This window comes from Eulemur rufifrons, chromosome 1 (assembly GCF_041146395.1).
Source record: "Eulemur rufifrons isolate Redbay chromosome 1, OSU_ERuf_1, whole genome shotgun sequence".
NCBI classification, from domain to species: Eukaryota; Metazoa; Chordata; class Mammalia; order Primates; family Lemuridae; genus Eulemur; species Eulemur rufifrons.
The window spans coordinates 34,519,341-34,533,355 of NC_090983.1; the positions used below are offsets into that span (position 1 = coordinate 34,519,341).

The window sequence follows — 14,015 nt, forward strand, 5'->3', positions numbered from 1 at the left end:
ACACATTACGGAATACGGCGACCGCTCACCCCACCGCCCGCGCTGGAAGTCTCCCCTAGATTAGTCAACCGCTGCGGTTCTCTTGCGGGCTGCTTCCGGTCGTGAGGCCGGGCACACGAGCCCCGTCCAGGGGCGAGAGGAAGCCCCGGGGTCTGGGTGTAACTGATTATGATTATATAACTGTCCAAACCAGTGAGTGCTGAGCGGGACACACCGTCGCTCCGGATTGTGGAAGCCTGGCTGTCAAGAGTCTTGCTCGTACCTAGCCCATGGGGTTGTTATGAGGGCAACATAAGGTCATGACATTAGGGAAGAGAGTCAGGTATCCACTACCGGTTCTATCTGCCTTTTTCCTACGTGGCCAAGATTTTAATTGGTGTTCGCGTATGGTTTAGATTCCCCTTGTTTCATACAAAGCAGACAACTGCTTTGATTCAAGAATTTCGGGAATCATTCGTCACGTCCGGACTTCGTTTTCCCTCCGTTTGTTCCCAGGTCCTTGTTTAACCTTTGTACGCCATAGGTTCCTGTACACTGTGAAGTGAGGATAGCCCACATTAAGTGGGATAGAAATGGCAGAACTACCCTGGAAGATGGTGGAAGAAATCAGAAGGCTCAGAGAAGTGGGCATGCTAGGGCCAGAAAACTTACCAGATGACTATGTTCTATAGGAAACCTCATAGAACACCCCATTGCCCCAAGCAATAAGGAATGTGAGAGAGACACCAGCATCACTGAACAGGACTGAGACTAGAGGAAGTGAATGAGGTACATGCCCCAGGCACAAAATTGAAGGGGGTGCCCAGAAGCTTAGTAACCTGGATAAATATTTTAATGTGACATTTAAAATAATCGAAATTAATGCAGAAAATTTCATGACGTGCAAGATAAAACAAAAATGTACATAAAGACAGAATCAATATTGCTGATTTTTCCTTTTGCCTCTGACTTCTCTGATATGGCTCAACTTTGCACTGTTACTGATTGATGGTGGCTGTCCTTTACAGTCCTTAGGTAAAAGGAGCAGATGCAGTTAGAGATGAGCTCCATGACAGCAATGGGGATGATGGAATCCCAAAATGATAGAGGACAAGTAGTGATGCTTAACTGTCAAAAGCAAGGTGGGCACAATGATCATAACCAGCACAAGGTCAGAATGGCTGCCAGGGGGTTCTGACCTGCAGAAATATATGGAGAGAATTAATGCAATAGGGTATCCTTAGCGGCAAGATTGATGGGCAGCCTACAGGGGTATTGCTCAATCTACATGCCTAAGAGAAATCAAAGATGAATTATGAGGAGGCTGAAGGCACCTACCTTGATTAAAAACAAAAATAGTGATCCTTTAGCTAGTTTCCAGACCTGAGCTAGTTTTCAGACCTAGAACCATCTGACTTCAGACTATGTGACTGAAAGGGAAGCTAGGTCCCCAGGAAAAAGGGCCATGTAACACCACAGTAAATATGTTTAATGATTCCCTTAGTATTTCTCCAAAGGGATCTATTATTTGTTCTGGTAACTATATACCAGGAAAAGTGGAAAAACTAAATATATTGAGGACAGTTGGACACAGGGTCCAAATTGACACTGATACCCCAAATGTCATAATATTCTGTTACAATGGGCATGTATAGGGGCCAGGTCATAAAGTTGTGGCCCAGGTCTGGCTCATAGTACCAAGGACCCATCACATATTATTTCCAAGTCCCCAAATGTGTATACTCAAAATGTCTGTGCTTAGAAGTTAGCCAAACTTCCATATTGATTTCTTGGCCTGTGGAATAAGAAATATAGTAGGCATATATTAGTCAAGGTTCTCCAGAGAGACAGAATAATATAATGTGTGTGTGTGTATATATATATGTATGTATATATATGAGAGGAGATTTATTAGGGCCATTAGCTGATGTAATTATGGAGGCTGAGAAGGCCCATAACAGGCAACCTGCAAGCTGGGGACCCTGGGATGCCGTAGAGTGGGTCAGTCCAAATCCGAAGGTTCAGAACCAGGGAAGCCAATGGTGTTACTCTCAGTCCAGGGCCAAAGGCCTGAGAAACTGGGGAACCGCTGGTGTAAGTCTTGGAGTCCAAAGGCCTGGGAGCCTGGAGTTGTCCAAAGGACAGGAGACAAAGAAAGTATCCAGGCTCCAACAGATAGAGCAACATATTTGCCTTTTCTCTGTTTCTGTTCTCTCTGGGTCCCCAGAAGATTGGATGGTGCCAGCCCACAGTGATCCACTAAGTGGATCCTCCGCACTTAGTACACCCAGACTCACATGCTAATCTCTTCTGGAAACACCCTCACAGCCACAACCCAAAATAATGGTTTACCAGGTTTCTAGGTATTCCTTAATCCAGTCAAGTAAACAACTAAAATTAACTATCACACTTTATATAAGAGAATCACACCTTATATATAAGAATTTGTCTTTTTGAGACAGAGTCTTACTCTGTCGCCCAGGCTAGAGTGCCGTGGCGTCAGCCTAGCTCACAGCAACCTCAAACTCCTAGGCTCAAGTGATCCTCCTGCCCCAGCCTCCCAAGTAGCTGGGACTACAGGCACATGCCACCATGCCTAGGTAATTTTTCTATTTTTAGTAGAGACAGGGTCTCTAAGAATTTGTCTTTTTTAAAAATATGAGCCAAGAAATGCAATGTCCTTGTGATTCTTCTTTTTTTTTTTTTTTTTTTTTTTTTTTTTGAGACAGAGTCTCACTCTGTTGCCCAGGCTAGAGTGAGTGCCGTGGCGTCAGCCTAGCTCACAGCAACCTCAAACTCCTGAGCTCAAGCGATCCTCCTGTCTCAGCCTCCCAAGTAGCTGGGACTACAGGCATGCGCCACCATGCCCGGCTAATTTTTTCTATATATATATTTAGCTGTCCATATAATTTCTTTCTATTTTTAGTAGAGGTGGGGTCTCGCTCTTGCTCAGGCTGGTCTCGAACTCCTGAGCTCAAACAATCCGCCCACCTCGGCCTCCCAGAGTGCTAGGATTACAGGCGTGAGCCACCGCGCCCGACCCTTGTGATTCTTCTTGTCAACATGAATCCTTTCAATTTGATGATTATTAATAGATGATAACACTTCTCTAATTCCTTATTTTTTTTTCCCTCTTATTATTTTAAAATGTGCTGTTTTGTATATATAAAAGACTGTAGGCCAGGCGTAGTGGCTCACACCTGTAATCCTAGCACTCTGGGAGGCTGAGGCAGACGGATTGTTTGAACTCAGGAGTTTGACGGCAGCCTGAGCAAGAGTGAAACCCCCGCCTCTACTAAAAATAGAAATTATATGGACAGCTAAAAATATATATAGAAAAAATTAGCCGGGCATGGTGGCACATGCCTGTAGTCCCAGCTACTCAGGAGGCTGAGGCAGGAGGATTGCTTGAGCCCAGGAGTTTGAGGTTGCTGTGAGCTAGGCTAACACCACGGCACTCTAGCCCAGGCAACAGAGTGAGACTCTGTTTCAAAAAATAAATAAAAAGAAAAATAAATAAATAAATAAAAATAAAAAGAATATAAATATATCCTATGCATAGGTTATAAAACATGTAGTGAATATACATGGGCCCTTCTGCCAACCCGAGAACTAGAATTTATCAATAATTCACATAATAATCTCCTGTTTTTCTCTTATCTCATTTCCCTCCTCCCCCAACTACCATTTAACCTAAAATCAAAGAAACACAAATTAAAGAATTTAAATGTTTAACTTATCAAATTGATTCTTTTACTGATGCTAATAAAAATTGTGCTTTTCACTTTGGGAGGCTGAGGCAGGAGGATCACTGGAGGCTGGGAGTTCAAGACTCCATCTCTACAAAAAATTAAAAAAAATTAGAACCACCAAGTGTGGGGGGTTCATGCTTGCTGTCCCAGCTATTGGGGAGACTGAGGCAGGAGGATTGCTTAGGCCCAGGAGTTCGAGGTTGCAGTGAGCTATGATGAGGCCACTGTACTCTAGCCCAGACAACAGAGCAAGACTTTGTCTCAACAAACAAACAAAAAAGTCCTCTACTTTTTGTTACTAAAGTTTCTACCAAATATTTGGGTTGTGACTTTAACATGTAAGAGGTGAACTGTTTTCTTTATGATGGCTCTAATTTTGATCACTACCTTTTTTCTGAGGCTGCTTCCTGAACCCAACTTGCCTTTTGAGTTTTTCTGTTCTTTTACACCCTTGGAGTCTGAGACCAGTGTGCAAGTACAAGGCTATGATAGTATAATTGATGCCTAGAAAAAAATACTGCCGCATTCTGATCTATTAAAATTCCTGACTTAGGAGTACCGTTTAGGATTTAAGAGAGGCATTTCATCAGTGTTAACAGTGATGATCAGTTGATGATCAATGGTGTTCTAAGAGCCCTTAAAATTAAAAGGCTTTAAATTCTCACTGTGCAACGTAGTAACTGTGTGAACTTGCACAATTTATATATCCTTCCGCCCTAGTTTTTCCTCATGGGCTTAGCAACAACTTGCCTACCTTACTGGATTATTTGTCAAGTTCAATAGTGTCTGAGAGCGTACGTTGTAAAACAAACTCCCACCCAAATGATAGGGCAATTATTAAATAGAAAGGAAGAAAAATGACCTTGAGTTACCGGGCAAAGAATGAGACTGTTGACTGTCTCTATAACTAAGCACTGCAACAGCTGAGACAGATGCTAAGCAAAGCTTTTCTTGAGCTCCAAGCCGCCTTCCGGTTAATTTGGAGAAATGGGATAGAAAGTCTGAGGTCTCTCCAGACCTAAAATAGTAGTGCTTCGCACAAGGTCTGTTCTTAACTGCCCTCGTGGAATACACTTTCTTCCAGGGCAAAGTTACTCACTTAAGAGAATTACGGCCCACCTGGTGCTTTCCAATGTCCCCACGAAGGCCAGCTCAGGGACCCACCCTGGCTCCTCCCACGCCCACAATGCATCTCGCAGTTCCACCTAGGTGGCGGCTCTGTCACGTGTCACCCGAAGGCGCGCGCGCATCCGCTTTGCGCATGCGTAAAGGGCGCTCTAGCTATTTTTCTCCGTGCGGCGGCGACGAGCGGAAGTTCTTGGAAGCGCCAGTTCCGTCTGTGTGTTCGAGTGGACAAAATGGCGAAGATCGCCAAGACTCACGAAGGTAAGCGGTTTTTGCCTGTTAACTTGCCTTCTCCGCTGTCAGCCTGCTGAGACTGTATCTTCCTAGGTTTCTGCTGCTCCCTGTAGTTTCTTTTTGTAGGGGGCCGCGCCCACGCTTCAGGCCTAGGTCGTCTCCTCGGCGCCAGCAGCGCAGGCCACTGCCCCGCGTAATGGCGTCCTACTCGTACACCCCCGACAGGCGCTTTGTTCAGTGTTTGGGTGCCGCTACTTCAGAGTTGCTTCTGTTTTCTGACTAGAGGGCCTTGTTTAAGCGGCTTGCTAGGTGGAATTTCAGGGCAAGGGGTCGGGGAAACAGGCGTGGGAAGAAAGTCTTACTCGCCTCTCGGCACTGTCGTCCGCACAGTTTGTACATAGGAGACAGAAAAGCACTGAAATACGGCAGCCGCTTTTCCGGCAGTACTAAATCGAGTTTGCTTAAACCGAGGTCCGTTACTCCTAACTTTGGGTAATAGGTGTGTCTTCAGACGTCTGTTGCTTATTTTTGTTGCACTAAATGATTTGGGGATAAAATTTGGTAGTTTTGTTAATGTTGTTTGTCGCACAGAAAGTCAGTTATTGAGACAATAATAATTGACTTTCTGTGCGACGAACAACATAAACCCACACTTGTAAGGGGTTCTTTAACAGTTTTTTCTTCCCTTAATCACTGTTAGTATACTGTTAATCTTTTTATTTGGAGATTATTGGAGTAGCATTTGGAAGAGGGAAAGACATGTTACTTTCATTAATACCCGAAGGTTTCGAGCTAATTGATTGTTTTATGGAATACAGAATATACAAAATTAGGAAAGTGTTGGGAGTAGACTAGAGTTCATTAGGGAGCATCCAGAAATGACAGGAAGTGGGTTCACTTTTCAGAAAAGATGAGGCATGGGAAGTTGGAACTGCACTCCTTGATTTCCGACTTGGAATCTGAAATTTTCACTGAACACGAAGCCTGCGAGAGGGAGTGTCATATTTATTTCACACGTCCTTTCTTGGTGTGTGGCTCGGTATTTGTCTGTTAGAGGTAGCAGATTAAAGCCATCAAAAATTTTAGTCTGATGTGAAAAACAAATATGTGTATTATCCTCATTCTCTAGTGGGGATAAGTGAATGTGTAAATAGAAGTATAAGCAACATATTCTGGGAACCTGGGTAACGGAATGGTTAATTTGTGTTTAGGGTTATTTCACTTGAGGAAGTGACGGGTCCCTGATCTAAAAGGATCAATCTGTTTTAAATTAGAGGAGGACATCTGAGCCTGAGAGAACATCTTGTAACTAGACAGTGAGTCGTGAAAGTTGTATTTGAATAGTCTGCTATGGCAGGAAAAGAGGGTACAAAGAGACAAATAGTAGATGAATTTGGAAGGGTTGGTTAGGACCGGAGTGTGGATAGATTTGAATAGTTGGGCCACTATTCCAAAAGTCCAGTTTTTTACAACTTATAAAACGTGATAATGAATTGGCGATGACTTTAATGTTAGTATTCTTTTAGATATTTAGTATTTAAATGCTTTTTAATGCAGCAGTGTTCTTAGGCCTTTATTCTTTTGTCATTAGACTATCTATCTCAAAGGTACCTTTTGCAAAATAATTAGAAAATACAAAGTGTTGCTATTCTTTTCAATTCAGGGATAGATTATTCATTTGAGGGCATTGTGTAGCTTTTATATTTGTTTATTTTATTTATTTATTTATTTTTTGAGACAGGGTCTTGCTCTGTTGCCCAGGCTGGAATACAGTGGCACAATCATAGCTCACTGCAACTGCGAACTCCTGGGCTTAAGCAATCCTCCTGCCTCAGCCTCCCAAGTAGCTGGGTCTACAGGCGGGTACCACCACGCCTGGCTCATTTTTCTGTATAGACAGGGTCTTGCTATGTTGCCTAGGCTGGCCTTGAACTCCTGGCCACAAGCGGTCCTGCCTTGCCTCCCAAAGTGTTGGGATTACAGGCATGAGCTGCTGTGCCTGGTCTTATTGGTATCTTTAAGGTACTCTTGGACAGGAAAATCAAAGTTTTGGTCTGCGTTTTTAGAAATTAAGCTAAAAGCTTCGGTTGGTTGTGACTAATTGGCCACAATTCTTATTTGAGATCATTCTGTCAGTGTTAATTAGGTGGTGCCATAAAGAAAATCCTGGGGCCGGGCGCGGTGGCTCACGCCTGTAATCCTAGCACTCTAAGAGGCCGAGGCAGGCGGATTGTTTGAACTCAGGAGTTCGAGACCAGCCTGAGGAAGAGCGAGACCCTGTCTCTACTAAAAATAGAAAGAAATTATATGGACATCTAAAAATATATATGGAAAATTAGCCGGGCATGGTGGCGCTTGCTTGTAGTCCCAGCTACTCGGGAGGCTGAGGCAGGAGGATTGCTTGAGCCCAGGAGTTTGAGGTTGCTGTGAGCTAGGCTGATACCATGGCACTCTAGCCCGGGCAACAAAGTGAGACTCTGTCTCAAAAAAAAAAAAAAATGTTTATTATATTGCTTAGAATACTCCATCGTGTTAAGATTTTCTCTCCTTAACTCTGAGATTGTTGTGTGCAGGCATTATACCTTGGTTTGCCCAATACCTGGTGCATGATGGGTGTTCAGATTTTTAACTAACATTTATTAAGAGATTAATATATACTGAAAGTATTATTTTTTTGAGACAGGGTCTCACACTGTTGTCCAGGCTAGAGTGCAGTGGCATGATCATAACTTACTGCAGCCATGAGCTTCTGGGCTCAAGCAGTCCTCCTGCCTCAGCCTCCCAAGTAGCTAGGACTACAGGTGCATGCCACTGCCCCCAGCTAATTTTTCTTTCTTTCTTTTTTTTTTTTTTTTTTTGTAGAAGCAGGGTCTTGCTCTGTTGCCCATGCTGGTCTTGAACTCCGAGGCTGAAGTGATCCTTGGCCTCCCAAAATGCTAGGATTATAGGCATGAACTGCTACCACACCTAGTCCTATACTGGAAGTATTAAAAAAGAGCTTTACAGGAAAAGGACACTTTAATTGACCTTTAGAGGATTGGATAGGCTTGGATATATCTATTTGGCTGATTTAGGTGGGAAACAGGATTTATTCATGTACTATCTGGGAACCCTCTGAACTGAGAAGAAAGGTTAGTATCAAATTATAGAAGGCTATGAACACTGTAGAAGGTTTGACTTTGGCTTCCCAATGACTACAGAACAAAGTGTCCTCCTTCCCGCAGGTGACAAGTTCTGTGGTTTAGGAAAGTCACTAGTTGCATTGTGAAGGATGACTTAGAGGGAGTCTGAGCAACCATTTATTAGGCTATAGAAGTAGTTTAGAGAAAGATTTGAAATCTCACTGGAGCAACTTTTAAAAAGGTGTCATACTTGTTTAGTTTTTATTTGCTAGATGTCCATCATCATCATGTCACTTTTTTAAGAATTACATCTTCCTAAATAATGTTGCTGGTAAAGATATTTATAGTGTATTTTTAAAATAATGGCTGCATCAGTAATTTGTACTTAAGCCTTGGGAGGTAAATAATATTGCTTCAGAGTGAGGTAGTTTATTGTCGTACCTTCTTACATGGGTCTTTTCATAGGCTATTACTTCCTATCATTGAGCCAAACTGACACCGATTTTTTTTCTTGCTATCATATTCCTTTCAAATAAATATTCTGTTAGGATCAGTCCTCACATCCTTTTCAGCCAACCAGATTATATTTACCGTGGTGACGTGTGGCTTATGCTTTCCAGGACTGAAATATAAAGATCTGGAATTCAGATCAAATACAATCTTTTGGATCTTTCTGCATGTTAAATTGTGTCAGGTGTATATAGTTAATGAATAAGCATACTCTTACCATCCAGTTCTTCAGATACCGCTTGACTTTGGTAAACAGGGAGGGAACACGGGTTTTTGGAAGAGGAAAAGTGGATTAACCAGAAATACCATACATTGGCTTGTTTTGCCACTTTTCCCTTGAATTGGATATTTTTTGGACATTACAAACCTGGAAAAGTTATTTTCCCTAATTCTTTGAAAAATGGCTGGAATAGGTATAGTTTTGTTATTCTGCATCTTGCGGCGGTTTTTGTTTTCTTGTGTTTAAATAGTTACTGTTTTGGTTTTGCAGACTTCTGGTGTGAAGGCTGCTAGTAAAAATAAAAGGGAAAAAGTTAAACCTACTGAAAGATATTGGAAGTTTTTTTTTTTTTTAACATAGAATTACTCATTTGGGAATTGATTTATCCGTGTTCTCTGTAGTGTTCAGTCAAATAATTTACATCAAAGTTAGTTTTCCTGTTGGAGTTTTGCTTAATGAAAAGGTTGAGAGTTGGGATGCAAAATATACTTCTTGTTTTTCTGGGATGTCTTACAGAAGTCTCATATTTGAGAAATACTTTATCACCTGTTGTTTCTGGCTGGAGGAGAATAGATGTCACTTACGGACAAGACTAAAAGGTGTCAGTGAGAGATTAACATCTGAGGGCGGTATCTCTGTAACATATAATAAACAGTGATTTAGAACACTGGAAAATGAAGAATAAAGAAGCTTCAAGGAGGAGGAAGTGCTGCAAAGCCAGTCTTAGCAATACATGAGGCAGAGAAAGAAGAAAAGGTACAGGAGGGGAAACCAGTAGAGGGACAGAATTGGTAGGCTGTAGCAGATGTGACCTTTTGGTATCAGTGGTATGTGTTGTTTATCTCAAGAGTTTGATATTTGGGTCTTAGAGTACAAACACTAGGTTTGATATTCCTCATGTTTTAAAAGACTCCCAATTTTGCAGTATTACCTTTTAATGTCAAACTCAATTTTGAGATAAAATATTTGTGTTTATGTCACAAAAAAGTTTGTAATTTTAACGTTTGTCACTTTGCTGATTATAAAAGTAACAGTAATTTTTAAGTAAATGAAAATGGAAGTCCATTTTTGAATGAATTGTGATTTCAAATGCGCTAGCTCACAAAATTGTTAATTCATTAATTAACACTGTTAATTAACATCTATCTACTGTACCTTTTAGGGAAAGATTTGTTCTCTGATAGTTGAAAGTGTGCCAGGGATCAGAATCCCCCTCCAGAAAGAAAAATGATTTTGTGGGGATTTCAGTAGAATAATGATGTTTCTTTTTCTTTAGATCATTGGAGCAAATTTAGTTTTTAAATTGTGTCTTAACATTTAGAAGATTTTTATGTTACCATTAATTAGCAAGATCAGTAAAGCCAGAAAAGAAAAAAGATTCAGAAGAGTTGGAACATTTAAGGTTTAAGATAATAAGTAAAAGAGCTAAAAATATTCTATTAGTGTTTAATGGAGGACTCCATGGGGGAGGGGGGACTTTTTTTTTTTTTTTTTTAAAGAGACAGGTTTATGTCTCTGCTGTGCTGCCCAGGCTGGAGTGCAGTGGCTATTCACAGGCATGATCATGGTGCATGATGATAGCCTCCAACTCCTAGGTTCAAGTGATCCTCCTTCCTAAGTCTCCCTAGTAAGTGGGACTATACGCATGTCCTACCATGCCCAGTGAGTGAACTTTTACTTTTTGTTGCATGGGGCCAGATGCTTTAGTTTCGAGGGACTAGAAGAAGGAAGAACCAAGAATGAGAGAAAGGTGGAACCTAAAAAAAACACTATGTTCTTGAAAACTGCAAACATATGACAGTAGAATAGTGAAATGAATCCCCATGTGCTTATCACCTAATAACTTAGGCCAATTTTGTTTAATTTGTACACTGATTCCTACCGACCTTCCCATTATTTTGAAGCAAATCCTAGACATATCATTTTATCCATAAATATTTCAGTGTATTTCTAAAATATAAGTACTTTAAAAAGTAATAACACCTAAAATTAAACTATATAGTCAATGTTCAGTTTTCCCCATTGTGCTACCAACATTTTTTTTTTCCAGTTTGAATTGGGTTCCAAATAAAGCCCATATGTTGTGATTGATGTATCTCTTAAATATTTCTCAGTTCATAGGTTCCTCCTCCATTTCTCTTTTTTTTTTCTTTACAATTCATTTATCACAGCACCTTGTCCTTTAGTTTCCCAGTCTGGAAGAAACAGGTAAGGTGGCATTAAAAACACCCATGATTCTCTGTTAGATTCCCGTCACTACTGCTACAGTCAGGGGCCCCACAAGCAAGGGAAGCAACAAGAAAATTTTTGACTCTAGGAATGTGCACAGTTCTGAAACCATACTTTAAGTTCTCAGGAATGACATCTAACAAAGGATTTGTGCATTCTAGTTCCCATCTCACCATAATTTTGGTGGCGATAAATATACTGTCTGTTTTCTAACAACCTTAACTGCTAAATACAAGTCAAATACATTTAACCAGTACTTTGATCTTTTGTCTAAGACTTTAAAAAAAAAAAAAAAGACAGTCTTGCTCTGTCCCCTGGCTAGAGTGCAGTGGCATCATCCTTGCTCAGTGCAACCTCAAACTCCTGGGCTCAAGCCATCCTCCTGCCTCAGCCTCCCAAGTAGCTGGTACTACAAGTGTGCACCACCATGCCCGGCCAATTTATTTTATTTATTTATTTTTTTTTTACAGAAACAGGGTTTTGGTCTTGCTCAGGCTGGTCTCAAAAACCCGAGCTCAAGCAGTCCTCCCACCTCAGCCTCCCAAAGTGCTGGGATTACAGGTTTGAGCTACTGGACCCTGCCCTAAGACTTTTCTTTTTTTAAACCACACTTAGACTATGACAACGCAAGATTTGTAGGACTACCCATAATTTCAATTTTAGGATTCTAAATCTACTGTCAAGATAGGAAATCCCTATTTTCTTAAGATTTCATAATCAGTAGTTTATGAGTCCTACCATATATTTGCACCTACTCTGATTAGTAGGTTTTCCTGAAGATGGGGGCGGGGAATGGTTGGGCAGGGAACAGAAATGAGGTTTTCATCCACAAAAATCATGTGGTTTAATAATCCACATTAGATATTTCTACTCCTGTTACCCCTTTTTCTAACACCGTATAACTAGAATTTTAATCTCACTTGTCTTAGCTTCTTTTCATCTTGTTCATTTAATTTCTCCCCTCCATTTCATCTCTCAAAATTCTTTTTTCTCTAGTATACAGAGTCCTTCTGCTCTCTGTTCTTAAACTTGCGTAAGTAAACCTATCAAAAGGGCTTTCTGAGTTTTTTATAAAGTTAAACGTTTACTTTTAAGACCCAGCAATCCAGCTGGGCGCAGTGGCTCACGCCTGTACTCCTGGCACTCTGGAAGGCCAAGGTGGGAGGATCACTTGAGCTCAGGAGTTCGAGACCAGCCTGAGCAAGAGTGAGACCCCATCTCTGCTAAAAATTGTAAAAATTAGCCAGGTGTGGTGGTGCACTCCTGTAGTCCGAGCTACTTAGGGGGGCTGAGGAAGGAGGATCACTTAAGCCCAGGAGTTTAAGTTGCTATGAGCTAGGCTGATGCCATGGCACGCTAGCCTGGGTGTGACAGAGTGAGACTCTGTCTCAAAAAATAACTTAAAAAGAAAAAAAAGAAGACCCAGCAATCCCATTTCTAGGTACAGGTATTTACCCAAGTGATATTAAAACCTGTGTTCGCACAAAAACCTGTACACAAATGTTTACAGCATCCTTATTTGTAATCACTACAAACTGCAAACAACTCTGATGCACCTCAGCTAGAGAATAAGCTGTTGTAAAATGGAATGCTACCTATTAATAAAAAGGCACAAACTATTAATACACACAGCAATGTGGAGATTGAAATATTTATGGGTTTGGATGGGTTAAAGAGTGCCAGCTCTTGGCAGTTGTATGTGTGATCACTAAGAGGTGCTAGTCTCTTTTTGCGCAGTCACTACTAGCACAGTTCCATTTCTCTTTGTCTTCACATCTGAATGTCTTGAACTAGGGAACCAAATTGGGAAGGGATTAGGCTGAAACAGAGGATTTGTTCATGTTGGCCATAATTGAAGTGGGGAGAGATTAGCATAAACATTTTTTTTGCTGCCTCAAGTCTTTAATATTTTAGACTTCTGATTATTTATTTTGGTATGTTCTCTCTCATTTCTTTTTCATACTTGGCAACCAATTTTATGCATTGATCATTTATTGTCAGAAATGATGAATTGCACATTTTTAGTTAGTTTGTATTTAAGAAACTATAGGAATACCTACACACCAGTAGCTATAATTTAATGTTAGGTTTGAAAATATGGAGCTGGAGACAACTTTTTTCTTTCCCAGGGATGTAAAGTATTTATAAAATTTGAAGTTGTGGAATTTTACAAACCTTTGGGGCATTGATGGGGAAGAGAAAAATTTGAAAAATTACTTTTAATAATTTCTACAGATTACGTTTTTATTATGAAATATTTTAGCATCCAGAAAAGTATAGGACAAAATACAATGAACATTGCTCAGCTTTATCAGTTCTTAATATTCTGTCATATTTGCTCTGCCCATTTTTTAAATTTTAGAAATGAAACCTCAGACACAAAATTACCTTGTTTATGAGTATAATGATAAAAATGTTTGCTCATAAATATTTGAGAGCATTGTGTTTGGCACATAGTTTATTAACACATTGACTGCCACACTAGGAAAAAAAAAGTTTTTCTTGGGGGCCACGATATTTTATTATGAAAATAGAGTACAAACTTTGAAAACAAAATCCTTTATAATTTAATGAAACATTTGTTATTTTTTATTGTTTTCTGTGCGTGAGTTACATGCAACTTGAAAAATAGTTCATACTGGTCCCAAGGTAGAGACGTGTGTGTTACGTATGTTTCATGAGGGTCCCCCTCCAAGACTAGCTGAATTAAATACAACTCGTGGCTGTTAATGTGTTAATAAATAATTGAGTAATCTAGTTTTTAATTATGTAAGTTTCATAACAAGCTACTGAGATGTATGGAATTTGGTGTCTTATTTGTGGATTACATAATGTTTGTGTAAA

The 14,015-nt window shown here is 40.4% G+C and overlaps 1 protein-coding gene across 3 annotated transcripts in view; it reads left to right on the plus strand.

Moving 5' to 3' along the window:
* The first annotated feature begins 5,047 nt into the window (after nucleotides 1-5,047).
* The window catches only part of SF3B1 (splicing factor 3b subunit 1), a 37,509-nt gene continuing 28,541 nt past the window's right edge, over nucleotides 5,048-14,015 (plus strand). For all 3 annotated transcript variants that reach the window (XM_069489244.1, XM_069489254.1, XM_069489341.1), the window contains exon 1: nucleotides 5,048-5,117. In XM_069489244.1, the coding sequence (XP_069345345.1) occupies nucleotides 5,090-5,117 (28 nt within the window). In that variant the 5' untranslated portion in view covers nucleotides 5,048-5,089. The remainder of the gene's footprint in view (nucleotides 5,118-14,015) is intronic.